Source organism: Elaeis guineensis, chromosome 4, assembly GCF_000442705.2.
Source record: "Elaeis guineensis isolate ETL-2024a chromosome 4, EG11, whole genome shotgun sequence".
Lineage (NCBI taxonomy): Eukaryota > Viridiplantae > Streptophyta > Magnoliopsida > Arecales > Arecaceae > Elaeis > Elaeis guineensis.
The window spans coordinates 24,294,441-24,311,125 of NC_025996.2; the positions used below are offsets into that span (position 1 = coordinate 24,294,441).

Here is a 16,685-nt window from a genome sequence, read left to right on the forward strand (position 1 = left end):
GTGATGCTTGTTCGCTTGCATTTTATCAAAAAAAAAAAAAGTTTGAGATGAAAAAAAGAGCAATATCAAATTTTGGACTTTTAAGTCAAATCTAAACAATAGGTTTTTTAGAAAAGAAGCCATTATGTATTATTATAATAGATATAGGCTTTTATTTGCATGATTCAATCTCAGGATATGTTTTTTGATAATAGAATAATAATTAGCAATTATTGCAATGGCTTTTATTAACTAGTAAACTGGAAATAAGGGAGCATCATAAGATAAATGATGATCTTATTTGCTTGTGTTCGTTCAATTATTAGAATGTTATTTTATGAATTGATATCAGTTAAATTTGAAAAATCATTATAATTATATGTTATTTGGATTTTAAAAATTATTTTGAAATTATATTGTATATCACAGAAAGAGAACAAAAACATTTTGTTGGTAATTCTATCCCCCAACCCTTCCCTCCACCCACACCCCGCGCCCCGCACCTTCACCAAAACCCCAAAAAGGTCGAGAGAGATTGAAACAGCAACCAACATGGCTTTAGTTTTCTTCATCGACATGATGTCTACTTGTGGACCCTTTTTTTTTTTGGTAAAGTACTTGTGGACCCAATTGATGAAAGGTTATCAATACATTCATTGTATCCTTACCCCATGAATTCTTTCATTACCCTGTTTTTTTTTTTTGCATTCACTACATGTGCTTAGTACATAAATTTGCATGAAGAATTTACATACAAATTTTGCTAGAAAAGAATAGATAAACAATATATACTTGAAGATTTTTGGATAATTTTGCTTTTGGGTTTATACGAGGCAGGTGATACTAATAACGGGTTATTTAGCTGCGGCCCCTACTTTAGACTAGAAATTTTGTCTCCTAGGTTTTTATCTTTCTATTTTTTTAATATTTAGTCCCTTCTTTTGTTAGAGGCCAATTATAACATTAATTGTCCAGCAAATCCTTGAAGACCTCCGTTTGCACCCTTCTCCAGTTGTTCTCAAATGCCAATTGTCCTCAGCCCATCTCTCGTGTTGAACTGTGTACTTTACATCCTTTTATGTGTAACATTCGTCTATGTGTGTATAATCAGACCTCCACACACGCACGCACGCACGCACGCACGCACAAACACCAGTATAACCATTGCATAATTTTTTACAATTATACATAACGTGGCGTGGTCTTGTACCAAACTATATATATGATTTTCATCCTTCTGTGCACATGTACTTATAAATAAAATTAGACTATAATTTTCTGTAACTTTTTATAATCCTCATTTGTGTATAACTTTTCAGAAAGAGATCTAATATAAGTTTCTTCATATTGATTGTGTACAACTTTTATCACAGTGTGCACAATATTTTTATTTATCTATAATTTAAAATAATGAAAAAAATGGGCAAGATCTATTAGAGGAGTAAAGAGAAAGTAAAGATGAAAATAGATCGAATAATATTCATTTGAATTTATTATTGTATTCAATCTATCCGGATATCTATAAAAATTTGAATATTTGATTAATATTTATATCCATATCCATAGCAGTCAGAAAAAAAAAAAAAAGATACAGATAGAAAATTATACAATTCGTATATAAATATTTGATTTTATTTATAATTATATTAAAATACTCATAAATTTTTAAAAAATATATAATCATATTAATACATTATTATCTTGATTTATTATTCACTTAATAATATTTTTTATTCTGTGATCATAAAGTTTAATTAACCGACTTATATCCATACTTATATTAATACTATCTGATTTATAATCTTTATTTATTTAAAATAAAAATAGATATAAATTTTATATTTAACTAATATTTATATTTATATCTATATTTATCAAATAAAATAATATAGATATAGATATATTTGTATCCAAACTGTTTCCAATCTGGTTGCGGCCCAGCGGGAAGGGATTTGAGAATTGCAGGTTGTGCAAGGTATTTTTGTTCTATGGTTTCAAGATTAGTTAATTAGGACTAAACATTTCAAAAACTGGGAAAATAATTCTCAAGCAAGGACGGGAATACCGATAGTCTCTACCAGTCTGTAGTATAACGGAATACAGAGCCTGCGACGCCGTTATACCGACCCTAATTTTTACGATGCTCGGGGATCGCCTTCTTCCCGCCTGCATCCAACTCGACACGGAAGAAGTTCTAAATTACAAATAACATCCATTTCGCTTCCCCCTAAAACAAATCCAATGCCACCTATCTCTTTGCAGCCCCCGCCTTCTCCTTCTCACCCCCATTCGCGTCCTCTCTCTCCCCCAAGCAACCTCTTCCTCGACTCGGCTGCCGCCGTCCGTCTCCTAAACTCCTCCGCCGCCCAAAGAGATCTGAGGCTTACCACCTGCCTCCATGCTGGCCTCCTCAAGTCTGGCCTCCATTCCAACGTCTTCGTCGCCAATTCCCTTCTGGACGTCTACTCCAAGTGTGGCCGTCTGGACAGCGCCACAGAGCTTTTCGACCGAATGCCCCAAAGAGATGTCGTCTCCTGGACCTCCTTGATATCCGGTCGCTGCCACGATGGAGCAGCTCATGCCGCTGTCTGTGTCTTCTTGAACATGCTGTCAGAAGAAGCAGCCCCTCTTCCTAATGAGTTCACCGTTGCGGCTGTCCTTGGGGCTTGCGCGCTGCTAAAGGACGAGAAGTTGGGGAGGATGATGCATGGTTTCCTTATCTCTAATGGGTTTCTTGGGGATAACTTTGTACTTAACTCCCTGATTGATACTTACTCGAAGTTAGGGTCGATAGCGAGCGCAGAGAAACTTATTAATGGGTTGAGCTGCAGGGACGTGGTTTCTTGGACTACGGTGATCTCAGGTTGTGTCCTCCATGGGATGTTTGAAAAAGCCTTGGTTTTGTTTAGCACGATGTTGGAAGACGGCATTCGACCAAACGAGGTGACCATGTTGAGCATCATTCAGGCTTGCTCGTTGATGAGAGATTCAGGTTTATTTGGTTGGGTTCATGCTTTGGTTACAAAATTGGAGCTGGATAGCAATGATTTGGTGGTTAATTCTCTTGTGGAGATGTATGCAAAGAATGCATTTGTTGCCGAGGGGATAAAGATGTTCTTCGGATTCTATTTTCCAAATGGAGATGTCTGTTCTGATCCTGATGTGGTTGCCACCCTTGTCCATGGTTGCTCACATTCAGAATCCTTGGAGCATGGGAAGGAGATCCATGCATACTTGATTAAGATGAATTACTTCCCGTGCACTATAATTGAGAACTCCCTCATGGGTATGTATGCAAAGCACGAGCAAGTTGAGTCAGCCCATTTGATCTTCAGAAGAATGGAGAACAGAGATATAGTATCTTGGAATACAATGATCTCATGTTTTGTGAAGCATGGAGGCATTGCAGAAGCTTTGCAACTTCTCAGTGAAATCCATGGCACAACTGCAGGTGCGCTGGTGCCTGATCATGTAACAATGTTGAGTTCAATACAAGCATGCTCTGAGATAGCATCACTCCAACAAGGCCAGATACTACATGGATATGTGATTAGATCAGGCTTTGATCATGATGTGTTTATCTGTAATGCTCTCATAGACATGTATGCAAGATCGGGCAGGATAGACTTATCCGAGCAGATATTCAAAGAGATGGATATAAGGGATCTTGGCTCCTGGAATTCTATGATTGCAGCTTATGGGATCCATGGAGATGGTAATTCAGCTCTAAAGGTTTTCATCGAGCTTAAGAACAGGGGAAGACATAAACCAAATGGTCTAACATTTGTTAGTCTTATTTCAGCATGTGGTCATTCGGGATTGACAGTGGAAGGCTATGAGTGCTTCAAGAGCATGCATAGGGACTATGGAATTGAGCCAAGCATGGAGCATTATGCTGCGGTAGTGGACCTTTTGGGGAGGTCTGGGAAGCTCGATGAAGCACTGGAATTCCTTAAAATTATGCCCATTAAGCCTGGACCATCAGTGTGGGGATCTCTTTTGGGTGCTTGTGGGCTTTATGAGAATGTTGAGATTGCAGAAAGAGCTGCGAAGGAGCTTTCCATTTTGGAACCAGATGGAAACGTCTGGAGGGTGGCATTATCAAATGTGTATGCGGTGGCTGGAAGATGGGAAGATGCGGCAAGGTTGAGAGCTGAGATGAAGAGAGAGGGATTGAGAAAGGAGGCTGGATGGAGTTATGTTGAGGTAGGAGGCGTCGAGAGCTTTAGGTTCATAGTGGGGGATACAAGACACCCACAAACTGAAAGGATTTATGAAGTATGGCATAGTATCAAGGAGCACATGTTAGATGCTTGTGCAGGGGCAGTTTAATGGAGTTGGATGGTAAGAACTGAGGTGTTTCGTGCAATCAAGTTTTGTAAAATTTAATGAAGAATTTAAACCAAACATTGTCAAAGTCCTTTATCATACTAATGATGGGAGAGGAAAGTGGTTTGCTTGATTGAAGAAATGAAGATTGTGGTGCAGAAAGGATGATCGAACAAATGAAGATTGTGGTGGAGAAAGGAACAGATGGCACCACTGAGGTAGAGGGGCAGAACGACACATGTTAAGAAAGGGAGACTATAGGCGCAATGATATATTATGACTTAAAGGAATACCTAAGAAGGATAAGAGAGAGCTTTGATCACCATCCTGGGAAGCAGATCACCATCCAGTCTACATGAAGAATTAAACGAGTTCCACTTTCAGTTTGGACTGTTTTGAAGTATAGGTCACGTAAATTCAGATTCAAGCATCTTCATTTTTTTGTTCACGAATGTGTCTAAATGTTACGTAGGTTCGCCGGTATTTTTGTTGAGAAGTTGGCGGTTTATTCCTTGTCTTTGTTTGCTTCACCATCATGCATGCATCGTTGTAGTGACTAGTGAGCTCTGTAGAACATTTTGATTTGCGTCCATTCTCCAACCAAGCTGATGCTGCCCTGAGGTGGATTTCGTTTAGCGGACCTGTTGTCTGCACATAGCTTGGTGGTTTTTTGGATGGTTGCGTTAGAAGCAATTTATGGTCATTGACAATGCTAGATTTCAATCAAGGTCAGAGGCTTGACTGTTCTATTCTATCGTGGATAGGTGGTCATTTAAGATGGCAAATTGTTCAACATTGAGAACGATTTCATGGCCCAGACCAAAGACCCATCGATCACGACTGCTGCATTCATTTCCACGCCGCCACACGATGAAATAAGCCTATCCAACAACTAGAACGGATATAGCCTATGGAGAGATTATTAGATGGGTCAGGTCCAGTGGACCGGTCCAAATCTTCGGGGAGGTGTATAATGATGAATTCTCATCCTTTTTTTGATCTTGAATAGTGATAAAATATTTATAGAAGATGAGAAAAAAAAGAGAAAAAAGAAAAAGAAAGATCTTTATTATCTTTATTTCGATTTCATTCAATACACTCAGAGGTTATATATATATTATAAATGAAAACTAATAACCGCTGATATAGAATCATATTAATAAAAAAAAAAACAAAATAATATTAATAAAAAATTATTATCAGATTGTATCAATAAAAAAAATATTATAGACCGTCATATGATCATCTAGAATTATGTGATTATTTAAAATTATTTTAATAAATAATTTAAATAAAAAAAATTTTGATGAGTGACTATTAGACTGGTCCGCTGGACTCGCCGCCACACGATGAAATAAGCCTATCCAACAACTAGAACGGATATAGCCTATGGAGAGATTATTAGATGGGTCAGGTCCAGTGGACCGGTCCAAATCTTCGGGGAGGTGTATAATGATGAATTCTCATCCTTTTTTTGATCTTGAATAGTGATAAAATATTTATAGAAGATGAGAAAAAAAAGAGAAAAAAGAAAAAGAAAGATCTTTATTATCTTTATTTCGATTTCATTCAATACACTCAGAGGTTATATATATATTATAAATGAAAACTAATAACCGCTGATATAGAATCATATTAATAAAAAAAAAACAAAATAATATTAATAAAAAATTATTATCAGATTGTATCAATAAAAAAAATATTATAGACCGTCATATGATCATCTAGAATTATGTGATTATTTAAAATTATTTTAATAAATAATTTAAATAAAAAAAATTTTGATGAGTGACTATTAGACTGGTCCGCTGGACTCGCCGCCACACGATGAAATAAGCCTATCCAACAACTAGAACGGATATAGCCTATGGAGAGATTATTAGATGGGTCAGGTCCAGTGGACCGGTCCAAATCTTCGGGGAGGTGTATAATGATGAATTCTCATCCTTTTTTTGATCTTGAATAGTGATAAAATATTTATAGAAGATGAGAAAAAAAAGAGAAAAAAGAAAAAGAAAGATCTTTATTATCTTTATTTCGATTTCATTCAATACACTCAGAGGTTATATATATATTATAAATAAAAACTAATAACCGCTGATATAGAATCAGATTAATAAAAAAAAAAACAAAATAATATTAATAAAAAATTATTATCAGATTGTATCAATAAAAAAAATATTATAGACCGTCATATGATCATCTAGAATTATGTGATTATTTAAAATTATTTTAATAAATAATTTAAATAAAAAAATTTTTGATGAGTGACTATTAGACCGGTCCGCTGGACTTGATCCATCTAATGACTTTTCTAGCCTACACGGCATGACAACTAGTTCATTATCCATTTTCAAAGAAGTCTTGTTGTGGAGGTCTTTTCCTAAATAATACAAAAAAAAATTTATTTACAAAAATAATTCAAAACTTAACTTTTTTACCAAACTAATGCAAAAGGAGAAAACGCCATTCAAAATGGCATTTTCTCCTTCCACGTCACCTCTATTTTTTTCCACGATGGTAGGGTCCGGGAAAAAAAAAAATCTAAAAAAAAACGCCATTCAAAATGGCGTTTTCCATTTTTCCAACCAAAAAAAAGAAAAACAATAGGGAAAGTATGGGAAAAAAATATTTTTTAAAATTTTAAATTAATAAATAAATTAAAATTTTAATTTTGATTGAAATTTAAAATATAAAAATTTGAATTTGTAATTCAAATAAAAAAAATTAATTTAAGATGATTTTTTTCGAATTATTGTTTTTTAAAATGTCTAAAAAAAATTTAAAAAATAAAAAAATTAAAAATATCATAGAGAAAGAAAAAAAGAGAAAGAAATGCAGAAGAAATAAAAATTTTAAATTTAATTGAAAAACATCATTTCAAGTTCTTGTCAAAAAAATTTAAAAAATAAATTAAAAAATAGAAAGTGTCATTATAAAATCAAAATTTTAAATAAATCAAAAAAAATAAGAATTATAATTTAAAATTTAAAAGAAATAAAAATTTTAAAATTAATTGAAATAAAAATATCATTTCAAATTATTTTCTCAAATTAAAATTAATTTATTTAAAAAATATTCGAAAAACATAAAAAAAGTCAGTTGAAATGATTTTTTTTATTTCAATTAAAATTAGATTTTTTTTTAAATTCAAAATTATTCCTTAAATTCAAATTTACAATTATATAACTTTTTTATTTTTTTCATTTCTTTCTGTTTTTATGAAATTTTTTTAGGCTATTTTTTTTATTTATTTCGAATATTTTTTAAATAAATTAATTTTAATTTGAGAAAGTAATTTAAAATGATATTTTTATTTTAATTAATTTTAAAAAATTTATTTCTTTTAAATTTCAAATTATAATTCTTATTTTTCTCGATTTTTTTAAAATTTTGATTTTTTAATGGCACTTTTTATTTTTTAAATTTTTTTTCGATTTGTTATTAAAAACAATAATTCGAAAAAAAAATCATCTTAAATTAATTTTTTTATTTGAATTACAAATTTAAATTTTTATATTTTAAATTTCAATCAAAATTAAAATTTTAATTTATTTATTAATTTAAAATTTTAAAAATTATTTTTTTCTCATACTTTTTCGATTTTTTTTTTTTTATTGGGTGGAAAAAATGGAAAACGCCATTTCAACCGGCGTTTTCCTTTTTTTAACAACTTAGGGTGACGTGAAAGGACTTGAAATTACTTTGGTAAAAAAGTTAAGTTTTAAATTATTTTTATAAATAATTTTTTTTTATATTATTTAAAAAAAAAACTTCTTGTTGTGCCAATATGACCGTACATGCAATCAATCACAACTGCATGCTTCATTTATCACGCATGTATCTCGGTAAACCACCATAGAAACCAGCATCATGGTTGGCTGCGTGCACGCATCTCGTGTAGGCAATAATTTGGTGGACAGATTTCTAGTGAGCTGTCTTCGTGAGGCAATTTCGCTGCGTGGATCTGGAATTGTAAAGGATCAATGGATTTAAAACAGTGGCTCTTGGACAACTGCAAGTCTCTGTGGCTCATGGCAATATGTCGGCTAATAGCAGTGCGAAGGTTCCCTTCGTGTACTGTCCATTCTCAGATCAACCAACAGAGTACTTCGTGCACCTAATTATTATTGCGGAGTCCCTGTCATTATTGTTTGAGTATATATCATCCGGATCCGCTTGTATTTTCTTCTCTGATTTCTTTTTATGACTTTTCTCCACAGCAGCGTAGGCGATGGCATCTCTTTTCCAGTCTCGTGTTGGGCTCTTGCAAGCCCTCATCCCGTTATTTTGTTATTCCAATAATTCTCATTTATTAATTTTAATACAAACTCGTTTTTCTTGAGATTCTAATTTCTTAGATTTTTCACATGCCCCGAATTAAGGAATGATTTCGTATATATTGTCTACAGAATTATTGCCAATTTTATGCTTCTGTTTTCCTTGTTTCCAGCAAGCTATTTTTTATAATATATCTGTCCTACCGAAAAAAAAAAAAACAAAACAAGTTGTTATCTATAGAGCTTTAACTTGATTGTTGATAAGGAGAAAAAGGTAGCAGTCCGTGCCAAGGGCTAACAGAAGTAGTTCATTACATGTTTATTTATTCATCTCTTGTTTGCGTGTGAATGAAGCATGCTTGCAGATACTATTTTCCTGAGCAACGAACTGCTTCTTGGAAAACTATCAAAATGGACCAATTTATATATCCAAAAATATGGAACCAGGTGGGGCATACATAGCAATACGTTTCAAAAACATGGGGGAAACATATGGGAAATTTAACCAAATATTTTAAAATTAAAGGAGCCATTATTAACTAGTTCTGCTTGGGAGGGAAAAAAATGCAAGAGCTAAAATATGGTTATCAGATCATTATGTTTTCCTCTGTTTTTGATAAAAATATTTTCCTCGTGTTTAACATTAACCTTTCCCACGTTCTAAATTAAAAATTCTGCTTAACGTTGTTCTCCCACTTCGAGACTGCATATCACTTCTCACAACAATTTCGAAAGTTACAACTACGGAACAAAGTAAACATACTTAATTGTTATGATTCCATATTGTAAGTTTCCCATATCACAAAAAGGTGACCAAAGGTTAGTGTCATCCTTTCTAGCACTTCTTGTCTCCATGGAAGTTTCCTTTACATGTTATCCGGCATAATGTAAAAAAGTAATTTTGTTGCTTGCTACAATCTTTTATGACTTCTGTGAGACAATGAAGCTGCCCTACCAATAATTATCTATTATTTTTTTTTCTTACCGCATGTGGTAAAATGTAGGTGTTGATGTCTTGGAAGAGATTGATAAAGAACTATCGACTTCTCTTTTAAGGGAAAGCCATAAAAAAATAAATATAGAAAAAAAAAATCATTGACTTAGTGTTATTAATGTTGGTTTAGGATTAAAAAAGAAACCATTGACTTAATGTTATTTATTGTTTGTTTAGGACATAGTTCCATATGATTAAGTTAATTGTTAGATGTATATATATCACTGCAATTACATCACAACAAGATGATAACTGCACCGCCGAAATGAAATGATTCCCTGCTACGTTTCTTCATTATATCGGCATTCACATGTAGTACAAATTTATCTTCTTGATTTAATGACGTGCATTAGGAGTCACAACAAAATGATTGCAGCACCACCCCCCACCGATTCCCAAGGATTCTTCTTACATCAGTATTATGATCGCCAGTTGGGATGGACAAGAAACACCGGCTACCGGATTGCGAATTTCTCGTGAGCATCATCCAATCATGAAAATTTTGAAACCTAAAAGCTCTGGGACCGCAGTTTGGAGATATCTTCAATCTCCATGTTTGCATGAAATATCAAAGCCGAAGTTTTCCATGAAACTACTACTCTCACTTTCTGTCTGGCAAAGTGCCAATGGGCTAATGGACAAATCTCATCAACAACAGTTCCATCATTTACGTGCTCTTCTTTTTGTCTGTTTTATTTTTATCTTTCCAGTTGGTCATTATGCGCTTTAATATCCTCAACCGAATTAGATCTGGAACTTCCCACCCTTTTTTTTTTTTTTCCTTTTTCTTGCCAGCCTAGCATCTTTCACCTTCTACTGTCGCAGAACCAATGTGGGACTGCCTGCCACTAGAATTTCACCCATTTGATCTTAATTTATCCACTACCCGTTGAAATGTCTTCACCTCCCTGTTCAAACCCCACCAGTTGTACCCAAGGAGCATCACGTGATCGCATTTATCTAGGTTGTTTTATATTTAAAAGAACCGGTCTTGCGCTCTTGTCCCATATGTACTGTGGAGTCTCCTGATGCATTGCCAACTTTATTTAATAATTTTGGAGTACGATACCGTTATGCATTCTAACGCATCCATCACAAACTAGGTCGAATCATCGTTGGAAAGATGTTCATCCAGCAGCCTCGACTGTAGTTCTGGGGCCAGAAACTGTGGGATGCACCATGAGTCGCAACATATATAGAGAAAAAGGTTTCCAAGCACATGTTCTGATGGTGTATTATTAACCTTTCCACTCAACCACGAGAAGAACAAAGAAGTTTGTGAGAAATGGAATTACCTTGCATAAGAGCCAATCTTCAGAAAGGTTAACCAAGGATGGTGAATGGCTCCGGAAAATATATATTTCAAGAGAGGCGACCTAAATGTACTCTCTCTGCCAAGGCTGACTCAATTATATTTGACACAATGAAAGGGAAGGTGTGCTTATGCTTGTAAAGTAGATCGACCAATATTATTCAGAGGATTAGTACAGAGGGTGCGGTGAAAATGCTAATCATTTGGTTAATTTAGGCCAATAAAGCAACCATGAACGGATATGATCCAAGCAAGAAATACAACTGGATTTTAAATGTAGAAGACCCAGGGAGACACAACATGTGAGCACACATGCAGCCAATTATTTGTGAAGGTATTCAAGCATCAAAGGACCAACTCAGTTCGAGGAAATGAGGCATAATCAGAGAAGCCATTATAAAACCCAGTGGCAATGGAACCACATGAAGAAGCTCATTGTATTTAAAAAAAAAAAAAAAAAAAAAATTCAAATCAAACAGCATGTACTCGGTGATCTGATCTGCGAAAGCAAAGCAATGACTTGTTTAAGGGTTCATCTATATTCTATATTACAGCTATAAATGATCTCTCTTGAAATGAGCGCACAAAAGGACCACTTGCAAGCAAGAGACGAAACCATGAAGGACATTTTAGGTCCCAGTGGTGAAGAGGCTCCAAGAAGAGAAGATCGTAACAAAAGAAAATTCGAGTCAGACAACATCTACTCGTAGATACAAGCTGAAAGATATCATCGAATATTATTTCACAAATGGATGTCCTCGAAAAGAAATCATTTTCCCAGCACGGTGCTGAATGCAAGATGAGAATGTAATATTTTTTAAGTGGTCAAGAATGGAAGAATTCCATTATTGTTTCAGATTTACAATCTCAAATTGTCAGGCACCTACTTGGTCCTGTCATCGCCACCCTGTCTGATGGTCATGCCTGCGGAAGCTTTCCTCCTCTTTTTGGCTGTACCTATCCAATGACCGAGAAGATGCTTCTCGCCCAAGGTTACGATCCTGTGACAGGGATTCAGAAAACAAAGTGGGATCAAGCAGTGAAATGATTTAAATGATAGCCAAAGCAAAGTTTTTTGAGTATTCTATTGCAATTGTTTGTGTGGAATATGAGTTGGGTCAGATTCATGAAGATAGATCATACATCGCGAAATAGCAAATCATCCATTTCAAGCATGTGGATCACACGTCCCATTTTTGGTCGTTTTGCCGCATCAGGGTCGACACACCGCAGGGCAACCAGAAGTGCCCGTTTGAGTGCTTTGGGAGATGGTTTCTCAGGCATCTTAGGATCCACAACCTGCTCAGCTTTCCTGTCTCCGACCATGATCTTCAACCATTCAACCAAATTCACCTAAGAAAGAACAGTACAAAAGGGTCAAATTTAGCTCAGTTATCTAAACAACAACAAGCTTTTTTCTTTCCTAGAGTATTTAAACAGATGATAGCTTGGACAGATCAGTCTGGTGGAAGAAAGCAACCTCTGAAGGTGGTTTTGTGTAATCCACAGGGGCTCTCCCAGATATGATCTCCATGATAAGCACCCCAAAGCTGTAAACATCACTTCTCTCATTCAGCATCCCAGTGCTAGCATACTCAGGTGCCACATAGCTGCAATAACCAATTAGAATAAGGTCTCATAAATCTCTAAACGCCACAAGGAGAATGTAAACATATTGATTAGGAATTCAAACTAACCCAAAAGTCCCCATGACGCGAGTTGTTACATAACTCCTCTCGGAACACAGGAGCTTGGCCAGACCAAAGTCAGACACCTTTGGATTCCACTGCTGGTCAAGTAGTATGTTGCTGGATTTGACATCACGGTGGACAACCTTTGGTTCAAGCCCCTCGTGAAGATAGGCCAACCTGTAAGCCATGTCATCAATATCTTAAGATTGATGGTTCAGTCTGACAGCTCAATTGAACTTGAGAAAAAAAATAATTGCATGCTTATGACCGAAAAGTTTGCTGGCAAAAGGGAGCACCATAAAGTGTAATAACTGGATTGGCTTAATTAGCTATATATAGATATTAAAAGACAAAAATAGGCTATCATTTAGAAAAAGGAGGCATGCTTTATGTACCCAACTGTGTAGGTTTTTCTCACCTAAATGCAGCATGAAGCACACATCCTTCCCCTCTTATGTGCAAGCCCCATATGATATACAATCTTGGTCTTTGAGGCTTATGCCTCATGTCATTATGACTATGAGTGCAATGCCTCGTCATCGTGACTGTATGTGGTAAGCTAGCATATTAAACAGTCTTTCTGATATTTCTTATAAAATGCTCATAGTTAACAACCCTCTCATCAATTTAGACTGTTTTTTCAGTATATTGGCAGTGAGCTTCCTCTGTTAATTTCTATACACAAAATTTTTGCAGGAAAAATTTCTGTTGCTAATTTGATTCCCTCATCCAAGAGAAACTGAAACAAATATCATGGAAGAAATGATGTACCCTTTTGCCGTTCCCAGTATTATCTTCATCCTGATATCCCATGTTAGCGGACTCACAACTCCGACATCCCCATGAAGCCACTGATCCAGATTGCCATTGTCCACATACTCATAGACAAGCAACCTAGCCAAAACAGAAGGATGTAGGTAACCAATTAAAATATTCAGTCCACGGATACTCCATCTTAACATTGCACCAAACTGCTTCAAGACTTCAAAATAATTTTAACAAAGCATGTTAGCAGATTGATCCTTAGAGAAGGTAGAATACCTGTAAGCCCCCTCGACACAGTAACCAAGCAACCTGACCAGATTCTTGTGCCTAATGCGCCCAATTGTATCAACTTCTACTCTGAACTCCTTTTCCGCTTGACCCCTGAGAGACGAGAGCAAAGAAGAAAAAGGTGGTTTTATTTTACAAGTGCTCAAGAAATTAAGTAATTACGTTGAATGAAACCATACCACTGTGTGCTTAAAGGCACCACTTCAAAGAAAATTTTCTAACAAAACAATTCCTCGAAAAAGTGACAAACAACAAAAACACAGCATTATTTTTTTAAAAAAACAAAATCACAAACCTACAAGTGGAATTGGGTGAATCCCAATCTTTAACTTAAAATCTGCCGCCTAATTCTAGAAAACAACAAGTTACCGATTTTTCTAGATAAACAAACAAAACAAGCAAGGTGACAGAACACCTAAAACACATAAATCTAGAAGTGAAATGTCAACAGATTTCCAAATTTATCCTAAAATTCATCACCAACCAAAATGTGATTTAAAAAGCAACAAACTAGAGATGTTTCATCCACATAAATGAACAAAGAAGGGGTAAACGAACAACTAAAAAAAAAAAATTTCACTTTACCAGTAAAAAGAGAGCAAATTTCAAATTTTTATCCTAAAATCCAGCAGCAGTTGCAAAGATAGCGTGATTCATCGATGGATATGTGGTTGGAATAAATGCACGAACCTATTATTGAGCAAGTTCTTAACAGCGACCGTGGTGTTATTGGCCAGGAGCCCCCGGTATACGATCCCATACCCGCCCTCTCCAATGACATTCTCTTCGGCGAACCCGCCGGTGGCGCCCTCCAGTTCCCGCAGCGTGTACCAGTGCCCCCACCCCAGATGCGACATCTCTGGCGGGCCTCCACTCCCCATCGACGGCGTCGTCCCCTCCATTGTCCCCCGGCTCTCTCCGCTGGCAGTCCCCGTCGTCGACGACGACGGTGGAGCCGGCGCCGGAGCCGGTGGCCGGTGGTGCTCGGCCAGCACCACCCGGTGCTCCGCCTTGCCGCCGATGTCGATCTGGACTTCCGCGGGGGCGGCGGCGGCGGAGGATGGGGCCCGGTGACGTTCGTGGTAGTGGTGGACGATCTCGGGGATGTCCTTGGAGACGGGCGGGGTGGGATCCTGGAGGTGGAGTTTAAGAGGTTTCCCGGAGGGGGCGGCGGGGCGGCGGCGGCGGGAGGTGAGGCAGAGGGAGAGGAGAAAGAGGACCAGGACAATGGCGGCGCCGACGCAAATGCCGATCACCACCCACAGCTTCAACCCGAAGATGGACGTCGGCTTCGACAGCTCGCTGTTCAGAAAATCGCCGTTCCAGAACGACATTCTCAAATTATTGTCTCTCTTGTTCAGTGAATAAAAAGTAACAAGAATAAGAAAGAATTTGTGGAAGGGATAATGGCACTTCAATTTAAAAAAAAAAAAGAGGAGTTTTGGAGAGTGGAATGGAGATTGGGGAGGGAGAGGGGCGGTTTTCTTAGTACTTTGTCTCTGTTTTTGGTATGTGAGAACGGATAACTTTGGGGGGGTGGGTGAGGGTGCTGGTGGCTGGAGAGTGGAGAAGAAAATGGGGGTGGTTGAGAAGAGGGGGAGGAGGGGAGGGTGCCAGAAACGGTATCTCTCTTGTTTCGCTTTTGGTTTTTTGAATGCAGGTGGAGGGGGTGCTGACTGCTGACGTGTGTGTCCAAAGCTCAGGCAATGCCAGTTAACAGCATAATTTACTGTGGACAATTAAGAAGGGATTATGGGGAATTATGAGGGATTACGCTTTGCACCAAATTATTATTTTTGACAAATTGCATTCCTGGTAATTATGGAGATCTCCATTAATATATAAAGTTCCTTTTTTGGGTGGGGTAATATAGAGTTTTAGAAACAAAACAATCGGCCAATATGATAAAATTAAGATTTGTTAGTATTTTTTAAGATTTAATTTCACTATTTTGTATCTAAATTATTTTCAAAATATTACAATATATTTGATCCATATGTTGAGATGTCGAATTAAAAAATATCCAAAAATATCTTAAGATTGATGAAGATAAAAAAGATCGAGATTTGAGATATCTCAACAACTGATGATCATCTAGTTTTATATACCATAAAGGTTATAACTTAAGTATATCATCATTTATATGCTATCAAATTGATGCTCGGTGGGCTATTGGTTAGTGGTGCCAATATTTGATGTTTAAATTATTTATACATATAAAAAAGAGGATAGATCTCATCAAGATAGCCACACAAATTTGAGATATATAGGCAAAGATGCATAATATGTATTTACCATCAAACAATAATCACAGCTAGTTGACTAAATTTTGAATAGAAAATAGATGTCAGCAATTATGACTGTGATAGATACAACTTTCTCATATCTAATTAGAATAGTCACATTTTTATTATCTCCATTCTACTTTTAGTATTATATTTGTGTTTGATTCATGTTTCCATCAAAACTTATCTATTAAAGCACTTAGATTAAATATTATTTGAAAAATCTTTTTAGGTAGTTATTGAATTCTTCTCCCCTTTTTTATTGATTCTAGATAGTAATTTATCACCTTTTGATGATAAATAAGTGTTTATCTTGTTTATAAATAAGATACAACAAACATTGCATGGAAAACAATTATTAGTTTTGCTTAAAAATAAATTTAGACTCATTCAAAGCCTAAAGGCTTTTTCGGTATTATTTTGTTTTCTGTACCGAACAGATGAAATCCTTTTATTTTTCTAAATTACTGTAATATCTTCAGGGCTTGTGCAAACAGAGATCTAGTGCTTTTGAAAAAGAATGAATAGAATTAATAAATATCAAAAATTTTGTCAAAATGCTTCTTTTGCATCAATCTCAATGTGGCATTTCACTAACATTTTGTACAGAGACAAAAACGGAAAATAGCAATTATATTAAACAAGCCATAGGAAACCAATAATTTCACTTCTTTTTGAGTTTTTACACCCAAAAAAATTTACACTCCGTCTATATTATTTGTGTAACAATTTAGATATATTGATAATTGATGAAGGTGGGTC

General features: G+C 35.8%; 2 protein-coding genes across 2 annotated transcripts; one reads left to right on the plus strand and one right to left on the minus strand.

Annotated features, from left to right (window-relative positions):
* Window positions 1-1,927: 1,927 nt before the first annotated feature.
* LOC105043535 (pentatricopeptide repeat-containing protein At1g11290, chloroplastic-like) lies at window positions 1,928-4,825 on the plus strand. Its single transcript, XM_010921112.4, has one exon. The coding sequence runs from the start codon at window positions 2,221-2,223 to the stop codon at window positions 4,309-4,311; it is 2,091 nt and encodes a 696-aa protein (XP_010919414.1). The 5' UTR covers window positions 1,928-2,220; the 3' UTR covers window positions 4,312-4,825.
* Window positions 4,826-11,389: 6,564 nt separating this feature from the next.
* LOC105043319 (probable serine/threonine-protein kinase At1g01540) lies at window positions 11,390-15,123 on the minus strand. Its single transcript, XM_010920824.4, has 7 exons — window positions 14,329-15,123; window positions 13,627-13,731; window positions 13,357-13,479; window positions 12,592-12,762; window positions 12,375-12,504; window positions 12,038-12,247; window positions 11,390-11,895 (listed from the first exon to the last, which is right to left on the minus strand). Exons 1-7 carry the CDS (start codon window positions 14,970-14,972, stop codon window positions 11,791-11,793), a joined length of 1,488 nt encoding a protein of 495 aa, XP_010919126.1. The 5' UTR covers window positions 14,973-15,123; the 3' UTR covers window positions 11,390-11,790.
* Window positions 15,124-16,685: the final 1,562 nt, after the last annotated feature.

Coding starts and splice junctions, on each gene's coding strand:
- LOC105043535 (XM_010921112.4), top strand. CDS start 2,221: ATGCCACCTATCTCTTTGCAGCCCCCGCCTTCTCCTTCTCACCCCCAT.
- LOC105043319 (XM_010920824.4), bottom strand. CDS start 14,972: ATGTCGTTCTGGAACGGCGATTTTCTGAACAGCGAGCTGTCGAAGCCG. Junction 12,763..13,356: donor ATACTGGGAACGGCAAAAGG/GTACATCATTTC, acceptor CATGGCTTACAG/GTTGGCCTATCTTCACGAGG. Junction 11,896..12,037: donor ATGATTTGCTATTTCGCGAT/GTATGATCTATC, acceptor TCCCTGTCACAG/GATCGTAACCTTGGGCGAGA.